The following is a 21,168-nucleotide window of genomic DNA, read 5'->3' on the forward strand; positions in this document are numbered from 1 at the left end:
AAGCAGATGCAGCAGATGTAAGAGCTTTTCCTTGGTGTCCCCTTGTCTCTGTGTTAGCTTCAGGATGCTAACCGTAGCTGTAGCCTGTTGTTTTAGCCTGTAATGTTACGGTAAACGAGCTTCGCTGTTTTCTTAACATTGTGCACTCGGAGGTCTCGGCACTGCTCTCAGTGACGCTGAAGAGCGGGGTGGTATCAGCGATGGCTCATTTTCATATGAAGGTCATGCCCACTAAATCAGACCGTTCTGAACAGAGGGGCTATGAGAGCCTGGAAACAATGTTGCTGTGCTTGATTTATTGGCTTTTTGGACCAAAACATGTTACTACCATTTCATGAAGACATCATGAAGACAATCAAATGTGATTCATTGTGTGAGTCTTTACTGTGAAATAGTAAAATTAAAAGCTGTTTGTGCTTTGAGCTCTTGTTTACTTTATCCCATAGCAGTGGGATCAAAAATTACTTAAAATCTTGAAATAATGAGTGTTTGGTTGATGTCTGTTTTATCTTTTGTTAAAGTTTTGCAAATTTCAGTCTGTTTTCTGACCAGCTAAAACTCCTAGCAGGGGCCTTATATAACTTCCCATTTAATTGTGATTTACACATTATCACCCCCTATAGATCAGTGGGATAATATGAAGCTTATGGTAGAACAGTGAACTGCATCACGCACAGAAAATAAATCAACACATTACTTAAAGAGGAGGGTATAAACCTATATAAATAAACTCTTATTTCATTCCTCCCTTATTTATTTTACATGTCTTCTTAGTTTTATGAGTTCATTTAATGAGCTGTAAACACAAGTGTCAAACATGGTGTCTTTGTTAAAACAGCTCTGTAAAAAAAGCTTATAAAAAGCGCCTAATGAGGTGTACCAGCTAAGTCCCTTACTAAACCAACGCTACTGGAAGACACAGAGCCGCACGGACATAACATCGCCCTCTCAATGCACTTACAAGGTTAGGAAGTTTGGTCAGAAGTACACATTGGTATCTTATAAAAAGAAAACTCCAAAAAGAGGACCAGAAACTTTCAACAGTTGCTTGACCCAGTTTTAAATCCTTCATACTTTAAGATCCGACGAGTGAAAAACCAAAAAGAGTTTCAGGATCAAACTCAACACAGATCCATGTGGTATCAGGGTTCAGGTAAACACAGCAGAGGTTGGCACCGCCCCCCTGAGGAGGGGTTAGCTTGCTGCCTGACTGCCACAGGCGAATACTAAACTCTCCCACATGCTGGAGTGCAGCTTGAAAGAAAACGCAGGAAGAAAGAAAGAGAGATAAAAGCCAAGAAGAAACATTTGGAGAACACACACACACACACACACACACACACACACACACACACACACACACACACACACACACACACACACACACACACACACTCAAGTACAAGAAGAGTTTCAGCCTTTCTGCGCAGCCATTAAGCATTTACACTTACTACCAGTGAGTGAGGCAGAGTGCTGTCAGCGCTCATATATGAATGATGTATTCTCCTCAGGACACATTCACAACCTCCAGCTAAACACACAAACACACTCACACACACACATACACCAAGCATCCATGCTCTCCCTTCTCTCATTCAGCTCCCTCTTCCTCTATGCACTTGTGCTACTGCTCTTCTCCCTCATCTCCTTTCTCTTGATCTCCCTAGGGTGCTCATGTTTCTCTCCTTTCTTTCTTCTCTTGCCTTAAACCATGCTCCTGACTTTAGTTGTCACTCTTTGAATTCTGTTAAACCAAAGCAAAACACCCTCTTTACTTTTCTGTTTCTATATGGATGTAGCTGTGTCTAATCTGGCTTAGAAAAAACCCACAGTTTAATATTGTCAGCGGAACAACGGTAACAGATTCCATGAAACTGATCACATGGCAAAGTAGCAGAATATATAAGGAGAATAAGATAGACCCTAGCGCAGGACCCTGAGGCACACCACATGACAGAGTGTCTGTCTCAGACATGTAAGGATCCAGTGACATGGAGAAGTGTCTACCAGAGATAAGATGAAAATAATCGTCTCAGTCTAATTTTAGAACTTTGGATTCTCCTTTTACACTGTCTCTGGTGCCAGTTCTGGGCTGGTTCACCTTGAGGGCCAGCTTGCTTTTCCATGGGCAAGGGCCAAAAAATGAGACGTCATTGCGTCACTTTACATCTGAAATGCATCAGGAATTCTTCAGGTGTGAGTATTTCAATTATTTTTTGCTTTTGCAGGTCCCATATCATGCAAAAATCACTTTATTAAGTCTTTTAAGGGAAATTTGTGGGTCCTTGGCTTTCCTCCCAGCCCACAAAATGTGATATTTAATGACAAAACCTGTACTTAGTAGTGCTGACCTAAAACGAGCTATTTGTATTTTGGGGATTTGCTGACGTCAGCCATTCCCTTTTGACCAATCAGGAGCATGTCTGACCTGATTGGTCCACCAGAGCAGATACCCCCGAACCTCCTCTCCGAGAAGAATGCCAAAATTGAAGAGCCATCACTGCTTTATTTTTGGCTGTAAACAGCCACATAGTTCCATGCACAAGCTTCCCATCTCGGAAGAAGACAAGACTAAGTGGCTTGAGTTCATTTATCAAGAAAATGTGCCAGCTACACTCAGTAAAACTGTGCATGTGTGTGCTTGTCACTTCACTGCCAACTGCTTTTCCAACTTTGGACAGTACAACAGAGGGCTGGAGCATAGACTGGTCCTGAATCCAGGCGCATTACCAACCATCCGCCAACAAACCTCGGACCCTGGAAATGTGAGTATTTTAAATACTGTGTGCTGTGGAGCAGTTGTAAGAGCTTTTCCCCAGTGTCCCCCTGTCTCTGTGTTAGCTTCAGGATGCTAATTTTAGCTGCGGTTAGCCTGTTGTTTTAGCCTGTAATGTTACGGTAAACGAGCTTCACTGTTTTCTAAACATTGTGCACTCGGAGCTCATGGCGCCGCTCTCAGTGACGCGGAAGAGCGGGACGATATCAGTGGTGGCTCATTTACACCGTTCTGAACAGAGGGGCTATGAGAGCCTGTAAACAGTGCTGCTGTGCTTGATTTATGGCTTTTTGGACCAAAACACGTTACTATCATTTTATGAAGACATCAGTGATCCATATTAAACTGCAGAAAAGGAGCATAGTATTGGACCTTTAAGGAAAAGTCCAACATGAAATCTTAGAGTCAAACAAGAAGTAAATAAAGATCTTAGGTGTCCAAATCCAAAAAACTTGGGCACAACTTCTGAAATGAGTCAGCATAGTTGATTCTATCAAAGTACTGAGAGCATGTGCAGCAAATGCATGCATGTAAATAAACAATCAAAAGGAACACGCCTCATCCTGTAGCCTCATTCAGATTGGCAGAAAGAATAAAGGTTTAAATTAATTAGCCAGGGAAAGCACTGAGCTTCAAAGTAATGGGTAATTCTTTCCAGGATCTGACAACCACGGCTGCACATGTTTCAAGATAAAAGCACTCCACGAAGGAAGGAGGTTTACATTTTTTCAATTTTCTGCACAAAGTATTTGACAGCAAAAAGAGCAAATAAGAAGAAAGGAAGATACAAAACAAATCTAGAGCAAAGTAAGAAGTGTAGTTAAACTGTTTCATACACAGTACAACATGAGCAGATGATGTGGTTTAATTTATACATTGGATTGGTCAAGTTATAACTGACTTCCTCCAGTTTTATGGCACTAAGTGCTTAGACAGCAGCGTTGCTGTACAAATAACATGTGTCTCTCAGTATCCGTCACCGATCACTTCTAATAAAGATAAAAAGTAATACATTTGACATTAACTGATAAGAAGCAGATACGAGGGTCTTAAACTGATCACTGTTCTTCTCTGTTTTTGTTTAAGATGCTATTTTTGGTTCTAACCAGTCTCAAGGTCTGGCTTTAAAACTGTGTCTGGCCTTGAACAGCTGTGGAAGCGCTCTCCCTGAGAGTAGAGCCGAACCAAATACAGCAAGAAATCCCAACTGACTGGGCACAAGAAGTCCAGTGTGAGCGGAACCAGGAACATTTTGTTTGTAAAAACTATTTTTCTTTAACCACGAGCTCTACTGTTTGTCACCTTAAACCTAACAGAGTGCTGAGGTCTGTATTTGCTAAGTTAAGAAGTGGTATCTTTCCTCCAGCTCCTCAAACAGGTCCCTTTCCCTCTGTATCAGAAGAGGATAAAAGTTCTTTGTGTGATTTTAAAGATGTTGGAAATGAAAAGCAGGTTTTGTTCTACTGTCTATTGTATCACAATCTCTGATGCTAGTTCCTCAGATACTGTCTGAAAATCTTCCTGATTTGTTTTTCTTGTCTGATGGAGACAGACTTCAGTTCCTGTGTTTCAGCTGGTTCAGTTTGAGCTCATTGAGGAGGAAACTTTTTGTTGGATTACATTACGGTCATTATTTCAGTAAAGATGTCATAAAAAAATGTCTTAAGGTATAAAATAACTGTTTATTGTTTGACATGTGCAATCTTTATTTGTGGTGTAGTGTCTTGTAGGTCTGTACATGCATGCCAACAAGTACCAACAAACAAACAAACAAACAAACAAACAAAAACTACAAACTCTTTTGAAAAGAAGTAGGGGTCTACTGATGATTGGCCTTGGCAGATTATCAGGGCCAGTATTTGGCATTTGGTCGCTAATCTGTAGTCGCTTTTTTTCGTAAATTGCTTAACAACAAAAAGTGTCACTTTGACTTTGTTAGTGATGAGTCTTCTTCTCTGGGTCTGTTTTCACTCACTCCTCTGTTTCACTCAGTGTTCTGGAAATGTAACCAGTTAACTGTTAACACCTGTAAAAGATGTAGAAAGTTCCACTGTTTTCTATCAGCATTCAAACAAAGTATGGTGTGAGAGCTGATAATATTACATTTTCTAAATTTCGAGATTTTACTGTTTCAAATATCTGTTTTCAGTCACATAAACTGTTCGACCCCTAAAATACAGTTTTTTGATGTCTTCAAGATTGGAAGAATTTTGATTAATGAAGTAAAATCATTGTGATTTAAATAAGTCCAGCTCATCATGTTACACAAACAACAGTTCAGGGGAACTATAAGATAAAACTGTGGCTGATAATGACATCACTGTAGAAAAAAAGAGGGTGGCTGATACTTCAGAAATTCAAAGCAACAAACAACCTTGAATTTTTTTTTTCAATATTTTCTTGGGGTGCACCTACGGCAACAAGACACAATAGCAGCTGTCTCTTTAGACTTCCTCAAAACAGCCTCCAGTTTTTCTTGTTTGTCCTTTTCTGGACGACAAATATGTTGTTTTTTTTTTTGTCCTCTTTGGATTTCTCATCATTCGGCAGACATTGATCTTTCTTTCTTTGTTTGAGGATAATAACTGTTTACTCACAACTCAGCAGAGGTTAAAGCAAACAGTGCACTACTTCTACTCTTTCTGGCAGACCAACCACTGCTGTAAAAAATAAACATCTGTAAATCAAGGAGGGGCACATCTGTGTGCCATATGCTCAGTCACCATAATGTGGAATCATTATGCCAATTATAACAACTGATCTGAAATTGATTCAACGGAAAATCCTTGTGACCTTTTATGTTCTCTATATGTCTTCTTCTTTGACACTTTAGTTATAACAATAGATGCTATAATGTTTTGGGATTAAGTATTTTGGTTAGCAGTTGCGCACATGGGTCAGTTAGGGTCACTTCACCAATTTTATAAGGTCAGAGGAAGACTTTTAATGTGTTTCTAGGCCATTTTTTTTTCGTTAACTTCTTCCTCAAGTTTTTTTTCCTGTTGTATATAGCAGTTTTATCATGTTTATATACTCACTGGGTGTTCCCTGTAGTGACCTATCGCCAATTAAATCACTGTAATGAAACAGTCAATGCCAGGAATGCCATCCATCACAGACCTACACTCATATGTAGAGTGACTGCAACAGTCTGCTGCAGCTGGGAACAGCACTGAAGAGGTTTTTCACTCTGAATATTTTTGTGCCAGGTCTGCTGAAATAACCTCTGGCAAGCAGGTAGAAAGTAAAGGAAGCGTTTGTTCTGAACAGTGTGAGTGGGAGGCTCAGTGAGAGCATAATGCATGCTGCTTGTCATGAAAGATTAACACATGCTCTGCTTACCTGAGTGAGAATATCCAGTTGACCTATGATGTGTTCCAGGGTGCTGGCAAGACCAGCGGGGACTCCGCTGTCGGAGGCCTGGGGCTGTGCTTGAACCCGCTGTGGGTGCTTCAGCGGGGCCTTGCTCTGTGTCTGCTGGGTGGAGGAGGAGGTGGAGCTGGGGCGTCTGTAGGTGTGTGAATGAGTGGTTTTCCCGTGGCTGCTGCTGTGGCTGCTGCTCAGAGCGTGGGCGGCGGTGTGGGAGTCCTGTCCGTTTAAATGTTCTGATGGTTCAGAGGCCTGGAAACAGAGAGGAAGGAGCTGTTAAAAAATCAGATGCTCTCTGATGTGCTTGAAGTACAATATCACAGGGATACAAAGCCTACAGACCAAGGATGGGTACAAGCACTTGTGTTCTCAAGTTTTTGTCATTGAACCCATTATTCCAGTAACATTTCATTACTTGTGCACCTGTGGAAGTGTTGCACATACAGCGTTACATGTGTGACCCAGCCGTTTTGTTTTTGCCTAACTAAATATACTAGGTAGGAAAATAAATAAAAGAATACAAACATACAACTTCTTATACGGCTTGGTGTGCTACGACTTTAGCACACCAAGCCAGATTTCAGGAAAAATATGGCAACTTTTAAGGGAACATATTACACAAAAAGCTCAACAAATACAGAGCCATCTGCTACACCTGCAACACATCAGTCAAGAAAAGTGATGTCTGGAAGTACTTAAAAAAAAACATGAATTTAATGTGTAGTTCAACATGTGTGGCGTTAAACTGGCATACCGTAGAAATACTCGTTCAGTGATTGACCACATGTACTTAAAGTATAAGGAGCACAACATCTTGCACAACATCAATTGCTAGCCCTGTTAGCACACATCATTGTGAGCAGAGAAGATGAGCCTGCTAATAACCAAAATAGTTACTGGAGACATGCTCCCATTAATTTTTGTGGAAGGCAAGGGCCTCAGAGAGCTTATGGCGTTGATGTTGAGTAGGAGCAGAAGCCACCATCATGGAGAACAAAAGCTATGAGAGTGGGAAAGATGTACATAAAGAGTACAGTTACGGTCAAGGAAGTCCATGTCCAACCGACCCTTATTTTTGTTTAAAAGAAAGAAGAAATAATAATAATCTGTGAGTACTTTACTCATTTATTAGACTGCAAGGATTACTGTAAATTCCTATCCTGAATACTCCTTGAGAGCACAGAGCAGAGATACCAAAGTGGCTGAAACTGGGTGCTTTATCATTTGTTTTACCCTTACTTTGTGACATTTACTTCTAATAAGTTCTTAAAATAAAAATCTTTCTGTGTCTTTTTCAAGGAGACAGAACGAAGTGTTGAACTATATCATTAATGAGTCACAAACGGTCCAAAGGGCAGTAAAAGTTTTTGTACCATGTTACAATAACAGTAATTTCTGTGACCTCCTAAGACTCACTCAGCTCATAAAGTGCATATGTCACTGACAAACCTTTTGATGCTCTATATGAGAAACATGTTTGGCTCAGATATGTCAGGCTCTCTTTATGAGCTGAGTGTGTGGCCGATACCACAAATATTTGTGACTCAAATGTTTTTCTGACAACAATGATGTTCATCTAGCAGTTTCCTCCTACGCCTGCTCCATAGTTGCTTCACATCAGACAGAACTGTCAACTCTAAGAACACCATTTTCATCCTCAGCTTGACAATGCAGCCACTGGAACTGATTTCTTATTTGTCAGATGGTTCAATTTTTCCTGATCGATCATCAAGAATAAGCTTTCACTCCTGAATATGAAGCCTTAATCCTTTAATCTTTTCTTTTTTCATTTGACCAATAAAATGTCCAATGGTTGGTTGTTTGAAACTTTTAATACTGACACCAGAGTGGATTCCACAGAGGCACCTTGTTTCTGCAGTAGCAGGAAGGATAAATGCATCAGGTCAAAGACAAAGAAGTGCAGAGTGGCTGTTGTGCAAAGAAAGAAAACATATAATCCACCAGCCTGAGTAAAAGCTGTTTGACAAACACACTCATACACTTACAAGCTGCCAGTCAGTCTGCCTGTGTTGTGATTAATCCAATGAGACACAAACACATGTAGGTCAGTGACCACATCTCTCCCTCACCATGTCTATATGACTAAAATCTGTGTGCAGATATCTATAGGTGTCTTCATACTCCTGTCTGTCCCTGCAGTGTGTGTGTCTGTGAATGTGTATTTGTGTTTGCAACCGCTCCATGAAACCGTCTATTCTCCGTCACAGAATGGAGACGACAGCTGTTTTACTCATCACTGCATAATAGTAGATCTATTCACACTCAGCTGAATATGTTTGAGAGCACAGTGTCAAAATGTGTTGTTCCTAAATGAAGTCAGACGAGTAGAGCTGTCAGCGGTCACCTGGCTGGGCAGATTTAACGCAGACAAGGGTTACACACGGTGACACACCAAATTTGGGCGGTGACTCAGTGCGGTCATCTGCAGATGTTCCTCAAAATGCTGTTTGAACTGTTTCTGTGTCACTCCTGAGAAACAGCTAACACTCAGTAATCCCATTTTAGCAGAAAGACATTTCACTTCATGTTGGTGTTAATGTCAAGCAGATGTTAAAAGTAAACGTAGGCTTCTAATTTTGCAATAAAGTGAGAACAAGTTTGGAAAGAGGCTTTGCTTCCAGCTCTACAGGACAGAGAAATGTGTAAAAAAAGATCAGACAGCTCAAATCAATAGCACAGAGGAAGAAAACAGCAAAAGAGGAACTCAGTGGCCTCAAAGATTTGTTCCACCAACCTAAACCAGGTTCAGGACTCAATGTATCCTTTGTATTAGCATGCCTGGAGTCAACAATAGGATATATACAACACAGAGGGAAGAAACTCTGTGATCAATAAGCATGGTTTTTCTTGAAACCACTAGTCAACGCCAAGTTGTTTCCTACAGTACACTAAATGAGAACTAAGAAATATGTGAGAAATTGTCATCTGGTATTTGCCCAATCTCAGTGTCGACCCTTAAGTCTGAGCACTGCCAATCAGATAATGAAGTTTATTATTAGCAGTTACGTTCAGTGTAGGTATGAGGAATTCAGATGGTATGAGAATAATGACTTTCATGACATCCCAAAATAACTGGAAACTAGATGCACCACTAGGGAAAAGTGAGCAAAATCCAAAACTATAAAATTAGTTGATCAGTGGAGCCAATTTTTTTTATACTACATTTCTTTATTCAAGACAACTTTTTAACCGATACAACAAGAAAAGGTAAGGTATTTATCAAAAGTTATGTAGCCCTACTGTTTGAAGCTTGATAAAATTTCGAACTTTGTGAACTCAGTTTTTCACATAGTGTAGTAGCTGGCTATATTTAGCGCTACTACAGCTTGGTGTAGTGCCTGGTGTCTGAGACCTGTCCTTAACTTTTAATTTCAGAAAAAAATGGTTATGTCCATAGACTGTAAATAGAGTGGACAGTGTGGCCCCGCCATTTATCATTGTACGGTTTTGAAGCCAAAATACCCCCGTGACAGGCACAGCCATTGTAGCAGTTGTGCAGCCAGAGTCTGTGCGGTAAAGACCATGAGGGATTCTGGGAGAATCTGAGTGGAGCTGGGTGAAGAAAATAATAATTATTTTTTTCTTTTGAGAGTCTAATCACGTGTCAATCATTGTTAAACGTTACGTAAAGCCTTGTTTTTAACCTCGTATAACTAATGAAAACGAAACTTTTCAGAGAAAAAGAGGACTTGAATACAAGGCAGCCACAGCAAAATGGTATCTTCAAATCACCACAACAATTGGACGTGAGAAACATTTCTATGAGGAGCATTAATTTTTTAAAGTTTGACCACAGCCCATCTGGAATGGCTGGAAAGCCGGATTTTTTAACCTATACTGCAGCCAGCTACCAGGGGTAGCAGTTTTAGTGGAGACCTCACTTTGAGCCGAGCAAATGAGCATCCATTTTTTTTACAGTCTATAGTTATGTCCTACCAGTGCTCTCCTACCAAGTAGAGCAAATGTAACCTCACTCTTCATTTTATTCATAGACTTTCAAGTTTGAACAGACCATTACAATTTAACTGCTGCATGTGGGTTGGAATGAACATAATCACAAACAGCTTAGTCCGTGTTTTAGCCTTGAACACATGTTTTAGCCTTTAACCTGTGTTCCATCTCTCTTCTGTTTAGCTTTCGCTTGTCTGTCGTTTATTCGTCAGCCAGTTCAGCTCCAGTGTCCACCATTAAAAAAGATAAATCCAAAAAATTTTTTTTAGCAGAATAAACACAGATCTTGCATCTCACTGGTAAATGTTGTTGGCTGGCAATCAACCTGGTCCTGTCCAACCCGTTTGGGAAGCTGAAAAATAGCATTTAAAAACAACCTAATTTGGTGCTGATAACCTCATTTTAAAGTGTGGATTAGCATCTGGCATATATCTAGAGATAAGACTTTTTGAAGATCACTAAGAAAGCTCTCACAGTTCTTTCAACTGAAAAATTTTGGAAAAAACTCTGCAAATGTGAAATTAATCTAAACTAGAGTGAGCTCAAATCTACAGAAATCATGCTTTATTTCAAGTATCTCTTTCCAAACTTTACTAAATAACTCAATACACATAACATTAAATTGTGTATTTATTGAGGGGCTGAATGATGATTCCCTTCATTTCCCCAAATTTGCAATGAACTCTGGGTAGGTCCCATAGTTAAGTCAGTAGGAACATGGACAAACAGAAAGTGCGTAACTTGGCATTGTATCAGAGAGCTCATCACTGAGGCCCTGTACTACACATTTTTAATCTGCTGAATAAGACAGGTTTTGACTTTCACATAGGGCCAGATTCCTCCAGTGCACTAATGTCCTGTGGTGATTTTTCAGTTATGGAGGTACAAAGGTGAGAAAAAAAAGAGTGGGTAAACAAGAGGAGACAATAGCTCAATTCTGCTGAGCCTACAATCTCCATCAAGTCTGGATGGACTCTTGTTGAATGTACGACTTTTGGCTTTGTATTAAAACAGCTGCTTAAACACACAAGCCCTGCTCCCTACAAACACACATGCTCATTGTGAAAAGTAGTCCTGAATGTGTACACAGATATTCAGAAAGCCTTGTGTCTCTTTCAATGACCAGAAAAGGCTGATGAAAAATCATCTTTTAGTTAAAACTTCATTAAAAAAAAACTTCTGCTCAATTAAGGAAAGTTGTTTGTACTGTGAGTCAGTCAAAAAGAAACATCTGCAGTTTTCATCCGCAATCAAGCAGCAAAAAGGTTTATACAGCACCATTGTGCGCTGTATTTACCTTATGACATACCATTCTTTGCAATGTGACATGTGTACATAGTGATGTTGATGCTAAAACTCCATATTGTCTGGAAACTCAACACGTCTTGTACTGCTGTAACCTTACGTGGGGTGAAGGGAAAACCCCAATCTGCAGCAGTGTACACAGCACACACAGTAACCACCCTCCCAATGAATCACCTGGAGTGGAAAAACCAACAGTGGAAAATTTTCTGAGGCCTAAATTAAACTCTTAGTCTGACACAGGGAACAATCAATTCAACCTGCAACCTGCATGAAAAAATATATATATTTTGAATACAGCAGCTACCACCTGGAATTTTTTAAACATAGTTATTAAGAAATGAGACAAACTGTAAAAATTAATATTTCTTCTCTATCCATTTTAGACTTGATAGATTGTTGAATAGGTTGAAATAAGCCAGAGATAACGGATGCATCTGTTTGAGATTTGGAGAAAAGGTCAGGAGTTTAAGGTTGTAAGTACATGAGAAAAGTCATAATCTCATTCTATGGTCAGTCAGTACATTATTTTGAAGGGTTGAGAAGCAGCAATAACAAGATACTTGAACCATCTTTTGAAGTTATACCTCAGCAATGAGCTTATGTTTTATGTTATAAATCACTGAATACGAAAGCTTGTAGCAAATCAGCACCATGGTGTCAGACACAGTGACTGCCAGCCCATGGAGAGGGGGGATCATGTTTTCCTGTATTTTAAACATGAATTTAAAGTAATAATTTTGGAGGTCCAAACAAAACGTGCAAATTTTCAAAGCACCTCAAGCCCCATAAGTTGTAGAAATCCCTCAATCAGTATGTAAACTGCTCAAAAAGGTTGCTTTTAAAAGTAGCACAAGATTTTCAAGAGACTTGCAGAAATGACAAGGTCATCACATAAGGATCTCCTAGCTGCATCATGGGGGGCAGGCCTGAAACACCAAGGCCTCCCTATAGCTCTGCCTCAGTGACAGGCCTCCAGAGGGTTGGCCAATCAGATGGAAGAGGGTTTGTGGAGCAGGGAGCCTTAAAGAGACAGCTGAAATAAGGTTGAGGAGAAAAATTGACATTTTTTTGAGAAGTGATTCGTGTAAAGGGAGGAGCCGTATAAACAGGACCATGCCCCTTCTTTAAGTAGAGAATTTCAGCTTCTTTCATTTTATTTTAGGCATAGAGAATGTTGGCATACACTACCTTGCCTACATTGACCATGTTTTTATTTACTGAAGACTATTTTATTTTAATCTTCTTTTTTTACCCTGCTATTACTGAAGGCTTATTTCATTGTGTTTTTACAGAGGGTTACTCTTTTAGTACAAAGCACTGTCATCATGTTTTTATTAAGTCTTGACCCAAGCTGTATGTTTGGGTAAACAGCCTGACTCACTCACCGTACACCTATTGTACCTTGAAACTTGAATAGGCAGCCTGTACATGCTCCTTTAAACGCTGTCTTTCCTCAGCTGTTCAGTCTTGATCTGGGGTAGAACTTCACATTCTTTATTTTGGTACATGGGACTGGCTGCCCCTTTGTAAAAAAACATGTTATTTTGCACTAACTGTATCCTGTAAAGGGATGGGTATTGATACCTAAGCCAATATCATCTGTGCTCATCGATCTGATCCTTTATCGATTCCCTTATTTTATTGTATGTTAGCTGTATTTTATTTTATGTTAGCTGTAAAGCACTTTGAATTGCCTTGTGTATGAATTGTGCTCTACAAATAAACTTGCCTTGCCTTGCCTTGCCTTATGAATTCCTCCTGTGAATTTTCTCTGTACAAAAAGCAAGCTTGACAGGTTTTTTGTTCAACATTTAATTGAGTTTATAAGTAAATAACTCTTGATATTTCAGCAAAGCCAAGCTTTCAGTAGCGCCAAAATTCAGCTGCTGACTGACATGTGGCACATCACATGACGTCAATGTAAGGTCTGTCCACCTGGATGTAATGCAAAGAACTGACGAGGGAACCGTTAAGCATATAGGCTAATGATGTTGATGGATCAAACCATTTCTAATCCATTCTTAACAGAAACCAGTTATCAATACCCATCCTTAATTAGTTTACCCCTGTAAACCTGCAACTTAACTCTTGAAATCTTGTTTCATCCATGGTACAACCCAAATCCTCTACTAAACAAAACTGTGTGCAAGGCGTCGTAATTATTTTTTTTAATTAATAAAAAAAGGCAACGTGTTTTAGCAGAGTTAATGTTTACATAAACTTATCCCAAAATGTAAAGGCTGTGTTATGCTTTCTGCGCAAACGTGACGCGCAGAAATCACACGTGCGAGATCTGCGCGAGAGAACGCGTTAGGCTTTTATGCTTTTTGACACCCCGAAAGGCGTCCATTGGTGTTCATTCCCAAACTGCAGGGGGGCAGTGTACCACAAACGTACGTCTATCAGAGTATTAAACGAGAGTCAAAAAAAGTTTGCTTTTTGTTTACAACATAACATATCTGTCCTGGAGATTTTTCCAGGTTATTTTGAAAAATTTCTCTTACACCATGAATTATTAACCACTCTGTTATCATGGTGATCTCTGTGTGAAGAGTCATACAGATGCCTGTATTTCTGCACTTTGACTAGTAGGAGATCTGGTTCTTCTGCCATCTTGTCCGCACATCCCTGTCCGACAGGTTAGAAATTTTTGAGTGTGAAAGGGACTGCGTGAGTGCGAAAATGACGTCATTCGTCCACACAAAGCCATACAGACCCTGTGGTCAAGCATAAAACAGCCTTAAGTGAATTTGTTTTTGATTTTTCTTTGTTGTGACAATGCTTCATAGCAATAAATTTTACAGAATTAGAAAGCCTGTCTATTTCCCTTTAAACAAGAAGCATCATTAAGACAAAGAAATAATCTGTCAAGCACAAATTCCCTTACTTCAAGGCAAACTTTCTTACTTGTTTTGCTCTGCTTCAGTGTGATTCTGTGTTCACGTGTCCAAACAATCTGAGCCAAGGGACAGGTTCAGATCAACATCTCCAAAACATCCAGGTTTGACAATGTCCTGAGTCATGTTTAAAACCTGCTAAATACTCAATAACAATGAATAATGTTGAAATCTCTTCTGCTAGAGCAAAAACAACATGGATTGTAAATGTATCTGTCTCCAAGGAAGGGGTTGCTCAAGGGAAGTGCTCCACCTCCTCCTCTATATGATATACTGAAGCATCATGGACCTGTGAGTACAATGTGTGTTGACACCAGCTGTCGCCATTCCACTGGCTCTGGAGTGTTAATTAACTGTCTGAGAATAATGTCTATGTTTAAGTTTAATTTATGCCAGTGATACAGGCCTTTACATTACTTCAAGCATAGATGGCATAGCTGTGGGTAATTATTCAGCTTTACATTTTTATATAATGTGATGAAATCCATTTTAAGACCAAAGTACTTGTTAGCATTGAAGATCCATCATTTTTGTCTTCTGGGGCTTGACAAAAATGATGAATTCAAACATTATGAAACATCTGTGTCTTTCATTAAACAGGTAAGGATGGATGAATGTGTGTGTCATAATATAACCATGAGATGACAACAGATCTTTCCACCATGAGCTGATAAATCAGATAATAACAGTGGAGCAAACAGTCACCGACAAACAGTGAGCGCTGCGCTCTGATGAATGAAGTCTGTGATGTGACTCAGCTTTGAGTTATGCCTCTGGACCCAGCTATAGGGGAGGGTGTTTCTCACTAAAGCCTTTTATTAATCCAGCTTAGTCAACTCCTCACTCTCATTTTCCATCTCATTCATTCTTCTTCCAGCTTTTTGTCTGTCTTCTCCTTTTATCCGTCTGCTTTTTTCTCCTGATCCCCATCTCTCTAAATTCATCTTTGTTCCTCTTCATTGTAACAAGGACGAACAGGTGTCTGCTAATGCGTCTCAGATTTTCTGAACTCATTATCGTCATCCACTTCTTTGCTTGTTCTTGTCTCCTGTGTTCTCGTGTTGTCTCACTCCCTCACATGCTCAGCCTCACTTAGCTACTTCTCTCCCTCCCTCTCAGTTTCTCAGGGATGTTCTCTCGCTCCAGTAGACCATTGGGCTCTCTTTATCTCCATCGCTATCTTGTCTTCTTCAACGCTGCCTTGTCGCACTCCCCCTCTCTGCTCCTTCTGTCAGATTAATTTAACTCCTTCTGTCAGAACAAAACCACCTGTCAGCACCGTAGAGACGCACAAACACTGATGCGACACACCTTTTTTCCCAACTCAAGAGCAACTAAAGTTTGGTCTGCTGTAGCACATTCAAAGCATCTTATTTTGTCCTGAAGATAAAAGTTCAAACACCGACTGCAGTCAGAGAACCCCCTCCTTGCTCTCCAATCCGCATCCTAAAGCTCAACCAAGCGGTGCAGTGATCTGTGTGTGTGTGTGCGTTTGAGGGGGAAGCCTGCTGTGAGTGTGCGGCTCGTCTGTCTGCACACGTGAGTGGGAGAGAGACCCAGATGTGAAGCTAGAGAGACAGGAAGGAGGGGGAGGAGGAGAAGAGCAGAGAAGAAGGGGGGGTGTAGGGATTATAGCGGATGTGATCAGAGAGAGCTGATCTGCCCGTCAGCAATGGTTGGCACTCACACACGCACAAACACAAACACAAATAAAAACACACATGGCTGCATCTGTTCGTCCGCACATACAGATTTGCTCAGTTGTGTGGAGCTCAGACACAGGCTCAGGCTGACCGAACTGCACACACTCTCATTCTTTCGTTGCAGGGACCTCGGTTTGAAGCTGGCTTACTGTGTTTAACAAATAGGCCCACATGTTCCTGGTATAGTGCCCATTGCTGGCAAATAATCATGGAGCTTCACATCCAAGTACATTAAAGGATCAGCATATCAAATTAGCTGCTTATGAAAGCCCTGTGGATTTGATTCTGAGAGGGCAGGGGCCATGGGTGGCCCCTGCCTCTGTATGAATAAACACTGCATTACTGTCTCATTAGGCAAATTTCTTCTGGAATGAATTATAGCCACGGGCATCTGTCTGTGATACTGGATGTTTGACACAGCCAGGGAGGATGGTTTTAACACCTTGGTCAATCAGACAGTGTAAGCGCTGACTAGAGGGCTGCAGACCTGTCGCTTTCAAGCCAGCTTCAATTCCTCAAACTTCACCACCACCCAGATAAACAATTATTCATGTTCCATGTCACAATCATCTTTGCCACACTAACTAGCTTTTTAAATGTATAAATTGAATGCCTAGAAAATCAATCAAATTAGCTCCATCGTCTTTAAATGTCAAAAGAAATTATACTGGATTACCTCTATCATGCTTTTTATTTAGATGCAAATGTATGTACAGCATCCAAAATAGGACACACATCATTTTATGGTAAACATCCTTTACAGGGAAAGCTTTAAGTGGGCTGGTACGTTCCAGTATGCAGGACACTTTAAAATCTAATCCTTGGTGTACTAAGACTTTTAGGGTGTCAACAACAACTCTGCGTTCATCTGACATGAAGTCTCTGTACTGCCACGATTGTGCCACGTCTGTGGTCAGTCAGAGTTTTATGCAGTAAGACTTTGCCATAGGAACCATGAACAAATCATTTTGACAGTATACTGTGGGTATTTTTCAGATGTTTTCTTTTACTGACATGACGCTTAGTGTTAGATTTTGATCTTTACTGCTTAATAGTGAGACTTTATTTTTCCTCTATCAAGTTTGGTGTCTAGTATTTGGACAAAAAAGCAACAGTGGGAGTTCTGATTTACACTGGGAAAAAAAACACAAAATCTTATCAAGTGTTTTTGTCTTATTTGCAGTAGACAATGTCTTTTTAGACTTTATATGAGCCACATTCACCTGACCAGTCCAGAAAAATATCTTGTTTAAAGTTATTTAAAGACAAAAATTAGGTCGGAACAAGAAAAAAGTTACATGTATTAAGACATTAAAGCACATTTTCTTTGTTCCATTGGCAGATTAATTTTACAAGCAATTCAGACCTTATTTTTGTCTTAAATAACTTAATACAAGACTTTTTTCTGGACTGAACAGTTTTATGTGGCTCATATCAAGTATTACAAGACAAGTTTTACTTAAAATAAGATAAAAAAAACTTCAGTGCATCCAGTGAGATGCATTCTGCCTCATATTAACCAAATCAATTTCTAACATCACATCACATCTACTCATCCTGTCTCCAATCTAGCCCTTTCTCTGTTTTATACTCTCCTTTTTTCGAACTCGCATCCCCTTTGAATGATCTTTCTTGGAGGAGAAGAAAACGGAAAACATTTAAGTGAATTGGTGGCAGCTTTCTCCTCTCTGCCTCCTCTGGCAACACGTGTGCAAGACTCTCGGCAGTTTATGAGAGATGAAAGGGCCTGAATTAATAATAAATTATGAATGGTTGAATTATACATGAAAAGAAAAGTCTAGGAAGCTATTGCTTCCAGGTGATGTTACTACCATTACTGAGAGTGTTAAAACTGATGGAGAACAATTCATTTATTGGGAAGTTAGGAGAGGAAATGGGGTCAGAGTGTGTTACAGCCAATAACTGCACTAAAGTATGAATAATTGGAACAATATTTGAATGTTTTCTACCAGTCAAGAGATGTATTTGGTATAAACAAGGATTAATTAGCCTGTGTTTGTTATAATTGTTGTTGTCATTTACCCTGCATTTTTTATTGCTGCATGTTTGTCTCACAGCAGAGTGATCCCTGTGGATAAAAGGCCTGTCACCAATGAGCAAGTCTGGCAACATGAGTAAAATGTTTCACATGAGAGAATGAACAAAAGCTTAAAAATTAAAAAGTCGAACTCCCTCCCCACATTTGTCACATCCAACAATTTCAAACCTGATCATAAAAAAAGTTGCACTTTGCCTGTGTAAACTTTTGAAAATGCTAGATAGAATAATTTGATTTAAAGACTACATTCAGTTCCCACATAATGTATTCATAGCTCTGTGTTTTGAATGTAATCAGCCGACAGACCGCTCTGAATGCAAATCAAAAGCCTCCATCGTTATCAAGACTGACATCTTTTTATAGAGTCTCTCGCAGTAGTAGATCACACTGAAACACCGGTGCCAGCTACAATAGACAGTTTCTGGTTAAATAAACATGATACACTGAAAACAACAGTTAAATATCATATTAAAAAAAACTAACAGAAAAGAAATTTATCCAAGCATGCCCCTTTCTCTGAGATTTAAACATCTATAGGATGGAAAAGGGAAAAGTTGTTTTACTTACATTTTCAGGTGCAATCTTGTTTAAAGGTCCCATATTACGCAATAATCACTTTATTAAGTCTTTTAGTGAAATTTGTGGGTCCTCCCAGCCCACAAAATGTGACATTTAATGACAAAACCTGTACTTAGTAGTGCTTGTGAATGTAAAATCCTGACCTAATACAAACTGTTTGGATTTTGGGGATTTGCTGACGTCAGCAATTCCTTTTTTTTGACCGATCAGGAGCAAGTCTGACCTGATTGCTTGATTTATTGGCTTTTTGGACCAAAACATACTACCATTTCATGAAGACATAAATGATCTACATTAAACTGCAGAAAAGGAGCATAATATGGTACCTTTACGATTAAATATTTCCAGTCTGAATAAAAACAGTAGGTTAACATTAGATCAGTGGTATCTTCTCACACAATTTCGATCAAAAATGAAGAGCAGTGAGTGTGCATGGAGCAGGGGTTAAGTTCTTGATTAAGTCTTAGAATTTAATCATTCAATTTATCTTTGGATAATTGCTGTCCAGACAAGAGAAAATAAAACCAGAAGTATAAATGTTTCTTCTTAATCATAGTTGCAGGTATTTTTTAAATGTACTTAATCTTGGAACTCAGCCCCAAAAAATAAAAACATCATCAGGGCAACTAACCAAACCTCTGACTTTGTGCTGAAACAAGATGTCCTTTATTTGTAACTAAATGTCTGAAAAGATTTAGTGAGTGACTTACACCAGATTCTGATTTGAACCAACAACACCACAACCAACAGGCGCCCAGAGCTCTCTCAGTGATTCTCACAATATTAAATTAAGAATCCACAGACCCAAATCCAAAACAAACACAATCAGATAAAGAACTAATGCATCTACTCTTGAAAACTGCATCCTGTTAATAGTGTTTTTCTGAGCCCAAAGAGAGCCACCACAATCACCAGATCAGGATGTGTGCCCTGTTGGTAACTAAGGAGATGTGAAGTACAGTGCTCTATTGAAAAAAAAAAACATTATTCCCAGTGAAATGGGTTTTTATAAGAAGAGCAGTTCTCAGAAGAGGAGAACGCATTTCATACATCGCACTAATCATACCCCTCTGCACGGCCCAATTGCCCATTTTCTAATCACCCTTTGGGGCACATCTGTAATAACGGCTGTCGAGTGGAAGAGCTATTAAAATCCATTTACAGTCCTGTATCACAGCAGCGGGCGAGACAGACACAGTAAGACAGAGATGAAGAAGAAAGAGCCTGAAGGGGTCGATGGATGGCACAAAGAAGCTGGTGTTTAAAGGAGGTTAAGAGATTCGTAGTCACACTACTCAAGCAAATGTAAAGTAGATGTTATAAACAACCTCCTTTACATGTCTGATTCTTCTTTAATCTTTGCTTCACCAAACAGTTTCATTTAATATTGTTATGCCAGATGAAAATCTAGGTTTAATACAGTTTGTTTAACTCTAATATCAGCGGTGGTGTGATATAGACTGTATAAAACATGGACGTAGCTTTCAAGACGTCAACCGTCTGTTCCTGACACTTGAAATGAAGCCAATCCGCAGACGCTGCCACATTCGTTATGACGCAGGCTGTAAGTTTCATTTCGAACAGCTACAGGGCCCTGATCTGAGCTGTGTCTCTGATTGGACAATCAAACGATCCAAATAATTTCTAAATCACTGAGTTAGAAAAAAATTCACTCACCGTACAGTGTGTGCCTATAGCGAAACCAGCATTTAAGACCCAAGCCGTTTTTTTAACCAGACTGTAAATATGCTTTTTAATACTGTAAAAGTCTGTTTTTATGGCTGGGTGTGACATCCGGTCTTTCTGCAGCCAGCCTCAAGCGGATTCTCGATAAACAGCAAAATTTAGCACTTCTGCATAGGCTTCATTTTTACCAACCAGATGTTGCCCTTTGGAAATCACACACAGCCGACAGTTTTAAATTGTCTTTTAAGGGACAGTGTATAAGGAAAGGATGTTCTGAGTCTCAGCCTTGGTCACTTTTCTGAGATTATGGTTTGCAAAACCAACTGCTCACTATAAATTCTCCCAGTGCTTGCCTGACTACCAAACAAAACTTTAGACAAACTATTACACTCAATAATGATTCAGAGATTAATTTTAGCGATCATTTTATACCTTTTCCATGGGACATCACAATGTCTGACTGCTCTCGACGGGTTACTTACTTCATGTTGTTTCTGTATAAATGATTTTAAATACCCCAAAAATTCCCATATCAAACTGTAATCTAAAGTTTAAATCATGATCATCTCCTGTTGTTTAGCAGATAACAACATAAGGCATTAGATAAACAAAACAACCACTGAATTGCAGAAACTGGTTAGAAACAATAGGAGGAGGGCAATAAAACAGTCCATGAAAGTTTTTCAACATATATTCACTTCATTTGACAATGATGTATGCCAACAACATCTTTCTTCAGTAGGTTTCAGTAGGTGAAATCTACTGTTTTGGTCTCTGCTACTTTTAAGGCTCCCAAATACACTTCTAATGCAATCATGGTCT

The 21,168-nt window shown here is 39.5% G+C and overlaps 1 protein-coding gene across 2 annotated transcripts in view; it reads right to left on the reverse strand.

Annotated features, from left to right (window-relative positions):
* poc1a (POC1 centriolar protein A) overlaps positions 1-21,168 on the reverse strand; it is a 48,552-nt gene that overhangs the window by 10,529 nt on the left and 16,855 nt on the right. Inside the window, exons 10-11 of one of the 2 annotated variants that reach the window (XM_074673240.1) lie at positions 6,119-6,397; positions 4,597-4,802 (exon numbers count right to left, since the gene is read on the reverse strand). In XM_074673240.1, the coding sequence (XP_074529341.1) occupies positions 4,761-4,802; positions 6,119-6,397 (321 nt within the window). In that variant the 3' untranslated portion in view covers positions 4,597-4,760. Of the gene's footprint in view, positions 1-4,596; positions 4,803-6,118; positions 6,398-21,168 lie in introns of those variants that run through there. The other variant, XM_074673239.1, reaches the window with a different exon arrangement.

The sequence above is a fragment of the Halichoeres trimaculatus genome, unplaced genomic scaffold (genome assembly GCF_033239565.1).
Source record: "Halichoeres trimaculatus isolate MK-OKI-2021-1 unplaced genomic scaffold, fHalTri1.1 fHalTri1_scaffold_1, whole genome shotgun sequence".
Lineage (NCBI taxonomy): Eukaryota > Metazoa > Chordata > Actinopteri > Labriformes > Labridae > Halichoeres > Halichoeres trimaculatus.